This window comes from Eubalaena glacialis, chromosome 6 (genome assembly GCF_028564815.1).
Source record: "Eubalaena glacialis isolate mEubGla1 chromosome 6, mEubGla1.1.hap2.+ XY, whole genome shotgun sequence".
NCBI lineage: Eukaryota > Metazoa > Chordata > Mammalia > Artiodactyla > Balaenidae > Eubalaena > Eubalaena glacialis.
Genome location: NC_083721.1, coordinates 99,781,481 through 99,793,792, shown reverse-complemented (window position 1 = coordinate 99,793,792; position 12,312 = coordinate 99,781,481). Strand labels below are relative to the sequence as shown.

The 12,312-nt window shown below is 39.7% G+C and overlaps 1 protein-coding gene across 1 annotated transcript in view; it reads right to left on the bottom strand.

The window, feature by feature from the left end:
- WDR49 (WD repeat domain 49) overlaps positions 1-12,312 on the bottom strand; it is a 146,178-nt gene that overhangs the window by 100,388 nt on the left and 33,478 nt on the right. The window contains 2 exon segments of the mRNA XM_061192758.1: positions 166-314; positions 2,157-2,324. Coding sequence (XP_061048741.1) covers positions 166-314; positions 2,157-2,324 — 317 coding nt within the window.

Below are 12,312 nucleotides of genomic sequence, written 5' to 3'. Positions count from 1 at the left end.
TACCATCAGTATCATTTTTAAGATACAGATTTCCAAAAACATAGTAGTAAGTCACTATATTATAAAAATCTACACCAGCTCTAAGAGGAATTTTGGACCAAAGATAGATTTGGGTAGGAACTGGGGAGGCAGAACTAAATAAATTAAATGCACACTGTTACTCACTTTATCTTTGGAGAAGATGAAGAGTTGTTTTCTTGCAGCAAAGAATTGGACAGCTATTACACTGGCTGAGTGACCCCAAAGGACACCAACCGGCTTAGAGACAACATAGGGGTTCCAAAGGCAAACTTTATTGTTAAAGCCAGCAGTTGCTAATCAGAATTAGAAAGAAAAAAAAATGTTTTTAATAACATGAATACTCTACTTTTTTTTGAAACGAGTATATCACATACTGTATCACTACAGGTTGATAAAAGCCTTCTGAGCACTAATGCACCCTTGTCTTGAAGGAAGGAAAATCTTATCATTGTCCAATAGCCCAGGCTAATAGGGCATGAAAGCTATCACTGGAAATAGCTGAAATGCAGGGTGTAGGGGAGAAGGAGTCTGCATGGGGTGAAAGGACCAGACAGTTCCATTAAGAGGCAACCAGTAGCCCAACCCGGAGGGCAGAAAATCCTTCTCCCAGTCCCAAAGTTCCCCCTCTACAGCCATCACAGCCTAGGAATGCAGACCACGTTAAAATTATCCCAGGGGTAAGAGAGAACTAAAACAATATTTAAAGTTTCCAAATTAATGAAAAAGTGTAAGGAAACCCATTATTTTCACTGTCATGTAAACAATCAAGTATTTGCAAGCAAATAAGCAGCAGAAATATATGTTTGACCTGCTCTATTGAGGCAATAGTTTTTTTGGTTTTTTTTTTTAACACAAATTGATTATATTCAGGGAGCACATCAAAAACTGGGAGCACAGTGCTTCTTCAGGTCTGGGGAAACTCAGCAGAGCACTCTTTGTCGTTCCCTTGTTTAGGGCCAACCGTGGAGCTGAACTTATTCACATATACGGAATGGCCATAAATGGCAGACCCCTATTTGGATTAATACCCAGTGTAAGGGTTATAGCAATAAGAGGAAGTGAACCCACTCTTGTTTCAAGTCTTTACCCCATAGTATGAAATTAGTAAGACAATTGATAAATTTTACCCTGAGTGTTACTGCATACAGTAATATGTAATACCAGCACTGTGCCAGGTACAAGGTAGCACTCAGTATAAAAGGGCTGAAATAATCAATGAATCAATGCAATGGTTGATATTTGAGTCCTCCCAAACTCAATTCACTAACTCCTCCAGCTTTCTCTAATAAATCTACAATCCTCCTTGAAAGTCTGATTTGGCATATTCCTGAGTTCAAAGTCAAGGTCTCTTTTTACCATGATTGTCAGCTGTGATTGTTGGGAATTTTAGAGACTCAGCTTAGCTGATATCAATACTCTTTATATAAATGATAATTTTTGAAAGAGGGTTAATATGACCCATTCTGTAGGCCATGTATGTTCATTCTCTGTACTACTCTATTAATTTTTAAAATAATACCTCACTTTTTTATAATATTTGAACTAATATCATATATATCAAATTATCAGCTTTCAAAATATCTAAATATTTTATTTAAATAGATACTGCCTGAAAACCTTTATCGCTTATTTCTTCAGCTAAAATTTACATCAAAAAAAGAACTCTCCTTTAGTATGCTAAAGGACAAATCTGAAATTTTTCAAAAAGCATTAGAAGTTGTATTCTGAAAGGTGACAAAAACATTCTACATTTTGCATTTCTCTAGTAAGTGAATGAGTGTGTGTGTGTGTGCACGCACATAAGAAAATGATGTATTTGGGTTGAGCATTTGGTGATGCTAGGAAGATGGCAGAAGGCAGACACTGCATTCTTTCTCTATGTCATTTTACATTCCCCACCAATTCTGATAAAAAGACTCATTAAAGCACTGGGGAACTTTCTCATATTGTCACCCCAATGTAGTTCATATACGCTGCACATCATAATGCATCATTATCAGACATAATAAAACATGAGCTGCTCAAGTTGGTCTCTCTGGCAATAAAGCAACATGGTGAAGAGGCTCCAAGCATGCAGATATGCATCCCAGGCTATTGATGAGTCCCTCACAGTTATCATGATTTATTTTACATACCAATTAAATTGAGCCGAGAGTGGTAATCAAAAGCGTGAATGCCCTGGGCAATGTTGAAGGATGTCATTTTAAGATGCTTTTTTGATTTCTCTCTCCATGCCAGCACCACAGTGTTTGTATTGTTGGTTGTACTGGAAATAATAGCATCTAAGGACGCATTGTAAGTAACTGATTAAAAAAGAAAGAAAGAAAACAACCTTTAGTCGATTTCTCAAAAGATACAGGCAAAATAGAATTGTTTTAAAAGATAAAATTAAAAATTAAACTCAGATTATGATGATGCAACCTGACACTTAGAAAACACCTCACTAACCCCTTCTCTCACCAAAGAACCTACAGTGAAAAGTTACATCAAAGTCTGCATTCAGACTTTTCCTCCACCCCAACGATAGCTTAAAAATTTTTTTAATTAGAACACATGACAGGAAACAATATTAATCACAATAATCATGTGGGATCCTCGAGATATAAGCATCTGGGCCAAAGTGCTGGGTTCTTCCTCCTGGGCCTAAAGCAGGCAAACAGGAGCTCAGCGGCTGTCTGCTGTTCTCAAGGTCCGGCTCACGCCCAATCCAGTGTTTTGACTGGTCCAGAATGTTTGAGAGTGGGGTGTCCTGGACCCAATGCTCTGCCAAGAGTCACAAACACAGCTAGAAGCCCAGGTTGATTGGCTGTTCCCCTGTCCCTGATTACCTAGTACTAGATGGGCAGCAAAATCCCACTTCCCAAGCAACAAAAGTGATCCTGCTGCCTTTTGTCAGAACGACCTGTGCATTCCTATCAGACTCTCGGGCTCCAAAAGACATAGCTGCTCTGTCACCAACTTCAAACCACTAAGCCCTCCATGGTTAGAGGACAGTTCTCTTTTGCATTTTGCTAAGACAATGATTTGTGCCCCAAGGTGAAAGATTTCTGATTTGACCTCAAGCCCAAATTTCTGCCTCACATAAGGACGGATGTTGGAACTTTGTACAGCTTAAGAAAAGTTGCTTTAATAGAACAGCTCTTGAAAATGTTTCTGATCTGTTTATTATACAGAATCAAGAATAACACTCTTGGAATACAACTCTCAATGGATCACTAGCATTCCTGCACTTCTTATGAAACTAATCCCTGACAGCACTTCATTCCACACTATCTTGTTAAAGGTGTTTACATAGAAAACAGCCTTAGAATGTAAGATCGCTTCTCCCTTTGCAGCAAATGATAGACAAACTTACTACCAAGAATACCTCTGGAGCAAAAGATAGCACTCGCCTGCCCACTGTAGAAGATTCAGGTTCTCTAAACTCAGGGTTCCTCTCCTGTAACATGACCCACTGCGTGTGCAGGCATTCATCTGCAACTGTCTACTTTGCCTCTGTGGGACTTGGGTGTCAAGGGGAACTGACACAAATCTGCGGATACTCATGGGGCTTGCTGTGCCGGGAGTAACGAAGTCTTTTTTCTCTAACACAGGAGTCTTCTGTCCTCTGTCACTTTAAGATTATTTTAAAAATTCTTTCTCCAAGTGAGAACCACAGTATTTGTATTGTTAGCTGTGCTGGAAATGGCAAGCTAACTTATTAGTAACTAACTTGGAAATAGTCTTACTATTTTGGTGAAAGAATTTAATTTGCTTTATATAGATGCGTGTATATACATATGCGTATATATATACACACATATATATGAATACATACATTTCCGAATTACTAAAGGCAAGGAAATTCTGAGAGGCAGAAGTATAGCTCAATACATTCTTTCCTTTCAGCTTATTCTATTAAGATGATTGCTTCTAAAAGCAACTGGGACTTATATGTTTTAACATGACCAATTTAAAACTAAGGAGATTGGGGCTATTCATGTGTCACATACAGATGTCCTCTCTCAAAACACAGCATCCAATCTTCAGATTTATTAGGCGTCTACTATGTGCCCTGTGCTATGATACCTTTAATAAGAGAAGAAATACACATAGCTTGGATGGTCCCAAGCTTGGAAAAAAAGATATGTAAATCAAACAATTACAGAAAACTTTAGTATACAATAAAGGGATAAATTGAGTAGTACAGAAATTATAATAGAAGTTCAAAGATGAAAGAAACCAGTGTGGGCTTCAGGGTTTGGAAGACATTTGGTGGGCCCTGACAAAAAGCGAGCATTTCAAGAGATAAGCGGTGACAAAACACATGTGTGGGAAACAAAAGGTAAACTCCAGAATTCAGAGCTCAAAGAAGATGAATCTACTCCTTTATTTTACAGGCTAAGAAATAGAGACCCGTGCAGGTTCAAAGATTTGGCCAAAGTCAGCAACTGACTGCTGTCCAACTCAGAACTAGAGCCCAAGCATTCTGATTCTGAGTTTGGTAGTTTAATGTTATATAATGTGCAATATTAAAAATCCAGTCGGGATTGGACATTAGCGTTTGGCAGAGCCAGAGTACAAAGTCAGATCTGATCTCCTGACCACTGGAACAGGGCTTCTCATATTTTAATATGCACAACTGTCACCTAGAGATTGGTGTTAAAACGCAGATTCTCATTCAGAAAACCTAAGGTGCTGCATTGCTAACGATCCGCAGTTGTGTTTGCTGATGCTCTCTTAGGACCACACTTGGAGCAGCAAGACACTAGAATACATTCCTTAGAGCACTGCCATCCTTCTATAGCCTAGAGAATTAAACCACAGTTCTTAAAATTTGGGATATCAAATGCCCCTTTGGGAATCTTATGAAAGATATAGACCTTCTCCACCAGAAAGATGTGTACACCACAAAATTTTGTATAAAATATCAGGATCTGGGGAACCTCCCCCCTTCTACTCATGAAGCCCAACCATGATAGATCTGAAGAACTCAGGTAATTAATCTCCAGCTACAAAGTAATTTGGGATTGCAAAACACTCCACCTGCTTTTTCAAGTGATTCTTAAAGTTTCTGTTACTAATGATGGATATGCTTTGTGTTAATCAATGCCGAGTAAGCAGCTCTTTGCAGGGGAGAGCCCTTTGCAGGAAGCAGCTCTCTGCAGGAGGCCCCTTTTGTCTTGTCACTTTAGCAAAGCTATATTGTAACTAACCTTTAAACTAGGCGCCCCCATGCTCTACTCACCTCCTGCCCAAGCACACCTTTCAAATCTTTTGATCACACAATGCCTTGCCTAACCTGTTGATGCTTTCCTTACATCAAAGAAATAGAAATGAAGACTAAGTAATTAACAGATGACTAGATCTTTTCCCCAGCTTCCCCTTCTGTAATCCCTCAAGCCAACTGTGTGAACAAGACAGCATTTAAAGAAAGATCACGAGGAGTCCACAAGTCTGCATGCAATGGGAGAAGGTGATGAATCTGACCCCCTACCTCAATGATTAAATGAGTTTGCTCCCCCTTTTTCCCTTTAAAAACTTTCATGGCCGAGCAGAATCTTCCGAGTTGGGTCTAGAACACAAGTCTGCTTTCTCCCCAGGTTGCAGGCCTCCTGAATAAAGCAACCTTTCCATTCCTACCAGCACTTGTCTCTCAAGTGTTGACTTTCAAGTGGCGAGCAGCCCAACCTGAGTTCAGTAATGCCCACTTTGGCGCAACTAAGGAGCCCGCGAGCTGCAACTAAGGAGCCCGCCTGCCGCAACTAAGACCCCACACAACCAAATTAATTAATTAATTTTTAAAAATACAAAAAAAAAAAAAAAATACCCACTTTGGGCTTCTCTTTTTAGTTTCTACTTCTTTAAAGTAAATGAGTTTAACCGATCTTTGATGCCGGGGTTCTACAAATCAATGCCAGAAAACAATTTCTAAGAAAAAAAGGAGGAGCTGCAATAATGCAAAGGAGACTTTCAGAAAGGAGAGCTCACAGAGCTCTAGGCAAACAGAATAATTCACTGAGCAGTGTATTGTGAAATGTCGTGAAACACAAAAAGACTGCTAAGGGCCAAACTGGTCTATTTCTCCACTCTGCCCATAATTCACCTGGTACGTTTCTTGCCCATCCCCCATCATGTAATCTCCCTCAATCTATGGATTACTTATAATAATTATTCGGGTAATTTTTTGAATCCCTCCCATTCATTACCAGGTATCATCATGCCAGATTCCCTCACCCTGCAGTCATCTTTAGTGGGCAGATATCCCAAATTTACTGATGAGGAAATAGTCCAAAAGCCATATCACTCAAAGGCATGTGGCTAATTGGAGGTGGAGATGAGATTGAGCCCAGTCCTGTCTGGCTGTGAGCTTTCCATTTTGTACTACTGCATCCTTATTTTTCACTAAGCCACACTGCTGTATGTATGCCAGGTTCTTTCTATTAGCTGATCTGAAGTTCTTTCTATTACCAACTACATTTATGTTCCCAGACTCTCAATCCCAGACCAAACTCCCACTTCCTCTTTAGTCTTTCCTGATCTCTTCACTTTTTTATTGCTACTTATCCCCCTAGGACATAGTATTCCTAATTCCTCTTGTTTTCCATCTTTTTCTCATCTACTCTTTCCTTCTTAAAAAAAAAAAGAAAGAAAGAAAGAGAGATAAATGAAGGAAGGAAGGAAGGAAGGAGTAATCAGTTCCTATAAAACTGAGTTCTTTGAGCCTCATTGGGGAGCAATTAATTTTAGGAGCATAAAGGTTGCTGATCACTTTTACACTAACACTGCTACTTTACTAGAAGTACCAACAGTATAAAATCTGACGACAAGTATCCTTGTCAGGAGCAACCTCAATGAAAATATTCCCTTTGTTTACAGAAAATGCTAAGAGTTATTATAACCTGACTTAATGAAGCAATATTATAATACATAAAGTATACAACACAGCACTATAATTATATCTTCAAGTCCATGGAAATTCCATAATATCATTACACTACAATCAAAATAAAGTATTTCTACCCAGAAAATTGCTTTGTCATGTGTTTCCACATTATATCCAAGTATCTTCTTTAGTTTTGAGGCTATAAAGAAAGACATATAAAGAAGTACATTCTGCCCTGGTATTTAAAGTATGGCTGTAAGATTTGAATCTGGAGGTTAGCAAGTGGCATTCATGGGCCTGTAGTGTTACATATTAGAGGCTCAACAATTCACACTTTATTTCTAAACCAAGATATAACCCGTTTCTGATTAAATTGTAAAATGCCAGAGCTCCTGAAAATGCCTGAGTAAAAGGTGAAAGTAAAGCCATTTTCTTAAAATCAGATTACCTGATATATAAAAATGTGTTCCTCCCTTCTTGAAGAGAGGAAAGGAAATAATGGGTTATGATGAAAAAGTTTTTAAAATATCAAGCTAGGGAATGGGATGAACTGATAAAGTATATGAGTTGTTTTTAACATTCTCAGTGAGTTTGGGGATTGGTAAAGAAACATTTTAAAATTACTTTTCAATAATATTTGAGAGAAAAAAAGACAATTTCATCACGTCTGTCCATTACGATGCTAACTTTCAGCTCTTCCACTGTCTTGCCCCTTAGTCATAAAAAAGGCATTAAGGGAAGCTGTCATTGATCTCTGTCCTCATGTTGCTGTCAAAATAACCCTGTGTAGGGCTTCCCTGGTGGCGCAGTGGTTGAGAATCTGCCTGCCAATGCAGGGGACACGGGTTCGAGCCCTGGTCTGGGAAGATCCCACGTGCCGCGTGAGCCACAACTACTGAGCCTGCGCGTCTGGAGCCTGTGCTCCGCAACAAGAGAGGCCGCGATAATGAGAGGCCCGCGCACCGCGATGAAGAGTGGCCCCCACTTGCCACAACTAGAGAAAGCCCTCGCACAGAAACAAAGACCCAACACAGACATAAATAAATAAATAAGGATATTTAAAAAAAAAAAATAACCCTGTGTAATAGCAATTAGTTAATGTGAAAAAAGTGATTTGAAAATGAAAAGTGATGCCTAAAAACTAAGTAAGTAATCCTATTAAGTACCCTTAGAGTAAGCTAGAATGAGGCCACTCTTTTATCATTTGCCAACTGATGAAAGCTATAGCAGGGTAGAAAATTGGGCCATTTCTAACTAGGAATTCTTATTATCATTTTTCAGGCTTTTACTTTATGAGTCACATGACTTAGGAAAACTCACTACCTTGAACTTTCTTTGATGCCCTCTTGTTTGAGGGAGTTTATTTTCAGTTGCATTTCTTATTTTGAAGTTGGAGTACCATTCTCTGAGACCACCACAGGGCTCTCTACATTCTGAGCAGCTGCCATTTCAAAGAGGAAAGATAAGAAAGAATAATTCTATCTATTCCATTTTTAAAAATCAAAATACATCTAACTCAGCACTGGTAGGTATATTAAAAATAATAATGCAATTCATTTAATGAATTTTCAGAATACTGATTAGACCTATGTTCACAATACAATGGATCTTACCCTTCCACCAGCTGCAGGAAAAGATCTTTTACTTCAAACTGAGGCCAGTGGCTCACAGCTGATTTCAACTGCTTTAAACCCAGTGAGGGCACTGGCAGGAAGGGCAGCGTTTTCCAGCTGACTCAGTGGTGCACCATTTTTGTCTGGAGGACTGATTTAGATGCAGGGAAGTGGAAAAACACACCAGCAAGACACTAAATCTGGCTTCTCTTCCAAACTTAGTCCCATCAATTATGAAGGCTCCTGAAGGAAACGACTTGCTGCCTGGATTCTAAATTCCCTGGCACAGTTCCATTAATTAGCTCAGCAATTATTGATTTTATCAGTTCAAACTCGTAGCCGTGGTCGAACAAAGGGGGTGAAACACCTTTCAACATAATAAAAAGTCAATCGTTTTTATTATTGGCAATTTAGTATTCACTCTTTCCGGAGCTGTACTTCCAGTCTCTGGTTTCCAAGGTTTCCAATGATATTGTCTATATGAAAAGGCAATTCTTTGGGACCAAAAAAAAAAAGAGAAACTTCTTTGAGGTTGAAGACATTTATGTCTTGCCACTACTGCCCAAAATCACTGTACTTACTTTTCAAGCATTTCAGAAGGTAATTATTTTTCCGTTAACATACACCACAGAACCACTCAGATGCAATGAAAACATTTTCTCCTTCAAAGTTTTAAATAAGTATGAACCTTACCTTAAAGCAGTAAGCTAATATTCGTATGTCTGAAACTGAGTTTTTCCTTTGACATTTCAATTTTACAGATATTTTATCATTAGCTTCAGTGAAACATTATCACCAAACTTGCCATGTATTAGTTTCTTTCCTCAATTGTACATTCCCTCCTCACACTGAGAAGGAAATCAGTACAAATATTTCTTGAGGAGGTCTAAGAATATCAATTCATGTTGCTGGGGTAAAAAGAGTATCACATGAATGCAGCCATTGTTTGCTTGCTCCTGACACAGTAAGGCTTGCACACCAAGGGGCCTAATCACTACTCAGCCCACCGTCCTGTACTTGACTCCAGCCTGCCTTCTTCCTCTTCCTGCCTCCTCATTTCAGCCTTCTTCCATTCTCCTCATAGGGAAATAACTGACCTGCAAACAGACCAAAAACAAAAAAGTTGTATTTAAGCTTCCAGTCCCAGTGACTAAATCTGGGAAAGGGCAGTCATCCACTGCTTAGGACGGAAGCCAGTCCCCTTTCAGAGGTACCTGAGTCTCAAGTCTAAAACTTGAAAGAAGACAAAGTCTTATATAGATACTTCACCTTTCCATATTCTCTTTCTCCTTTTATTTATTTATTTATTATTATTTTTTTTTTTTAATTTTTATTTTTTGGCTGTGTTGGGTCTTCGTTTCGTGCAAGGGCTTTCTCTAGTTGCGGCAAGCGGGGGCCACTCTTCATCGCGGTGCGCGGGCCTCTCACTATCGCGGCCCCTCCCGTTGCGGGGCGCAGGCTCAGTAGTTGTGGCTCATGGGCCCAGTTGCTCCGCGGCATGTGGGATCTTCCCAGACCAGGCCTCGAACCCGTGTCCCCTGCATTAGCAGGCAGATTCTTAACCACTACGCCACCAGGGAAGCCCCGCCACCAGGGAAGCCCCTCTCCTTTTTGAGTTATCTTCTCTTCTACTGCATTTCTTCAACAGCCATTCATAGAGTATTACACTATACATTATCGGTAAATATATTTTTCTCACCCTGACCATTTTCTTTTTTACCATAAATAACCCCCCTTAAAAAAAAAAAAGAAGTCTACCAATATTTGCAAGATTTCTTTTGGTTTCTCTTTTCTTCTGAAATATTTTTAATAACATTTATTCAATGTCTTAGTCCAGGCTGCTGTAACAAAATATAGAGAACTAGTGATTTAAACAACAAACATTTATCTCCCACAGTTCTGGAAGCTGGGAAGTCCAAGACCAGATGCTGACAGATTTGGTGTCTGGTCAGGGTCTACTTCCTAGTTCACAGATGCCCTACTTCTCACTGTGCCCTCATGTGGGGAAGAAGTGAAAGGGCTCTCTGGGGGTCTCTTCCTGTTCACAAGAGCTACACCTTCATGACTTAATCACCTCCCAAAGGCACCATTATAAGGGGGTAGGCGGTGGGCTTAGGACTTCAACGTATGAATTTGGGGGAGAGGAAGACACAAAAATCCAGTCCATACACTCTGCCCCTGCCCCTCTCCCCAAATTCACATCCTTCTCGCATGTAAAATACATCTCAACAGTCCTAGAAGTCTTAACTCATTCCAACAACAACTCTAAAGTCTAAGTTCAAATCTCATCCAGATATCTAAATCAGACATGGGTAAAACTCAGGATACAACCCATCCTGAGGTAAATTGCTCTCCAAGCTGTGAACTTGTGAAACCAAACAAGTTACACGTTTCCAAAATAAAATGGTAGAACAGGCATGTGACAGGCATTCCCATTCCAAAAAGAAGAAAGAACAAAGAGGTGATAGGTCTCAAGTAAATATAAAACCTAACAGGGGGAAACTCCGTTAAACTTTATGGCTCAAAAATAGCCCATTGGTCTGATAATCTGCCTTCCAAATGTACTGGGATAGCAATGTCACCCCCAAAGGTACTGCCCACGCTGTGGCAATGGCCCCACCTATGCCGCGGCTCTCTGAAGTAGCCCCACTCGTGTCAGGGCTCCACTGGGTGCGGCCCACACCACAGGTCTCTGCAGGGCTCCCCCCAACCGAGGCACTAGGCCGGGGCACGCTAGCCCACCTGAACCACAGAGGCAGCCTCACTCACCCTTTGAAACCACTCTGCAATATCTCAGAAGAAAAGATCCAGGAACTTGGAGACGTAGAAACAGAATCCAACTCAACTAAAGCATAGTGATTTAAAAAAAGAACCAGCTGAATAAAAATGAAAAAGCCTCCATAACTAGTAGGGCAATATGAAGCATCTTACAGAAAAAAAAAAAGAGGGGGAGACAAAAAACTTCAGAAAAAATAGCAATAGAAAAATTTTCAAATTTAATGAAAATCCAAGAATCACAATGAATTCCAGTCAGCATAAACACACACACACACACACACACACACACACCAAGAAAACTAAGGCACATCACAATCAGATTGCTTAAAATCAGTGAGAAAGGGAAAGTCGTATGAAACATTATACTATGTGTTATAAAGGACACTAAGGAGAATAAAGGACATATTTCCTGCCCTAAGAATATTGTTTTAATTTTCAATTTATGTATAAATGTGATTTGCATGTGAGACATCCAAATTTGGGACATCTGGGATTGGGAGGGTTATGATAGACAGAACCAAGAGTCTGATGTGGGTACAGAAATTTGTAGGAACCCAGGCAGGAGCAAAACCAAAATTGAGAAGTTTGCAAATTACACAAGGAAGAGTCCATCTGAATTAGATGGTTGAAGAGACAAATATGAAGCTTGGCAAAGGGAAGGGAACTATCAGAACAATACTGGTAAGAAAGATTCTTCTTTTTAGACAGATCAGGAGTATCTCAGAATAAAGAATCCTAGAAGTAGTCAACATTGAGAAAGTGAGCCAGGGAGAGTCTGAGCACTGGGCCCAGGAGGGCATCTGTCAACTGCAAATAGAACATTCCCTACCTGGGAACAGAAGTCTTTGTGAGATATTCTAAAACGTCTCATCATTCCACATTTCAGACCTCAAGTCCTGAAGATTCCTGTTTCAAAAGGTTGCTTGTTTCTCTCCTTGCTTTATCATTTCCATTTTCTCATGATCCCAACTAGCCAATCTGATTGCAGTTTCTTTCTTTGTCCTCCAATCTATGCTGGACAGAACTACTAAATAA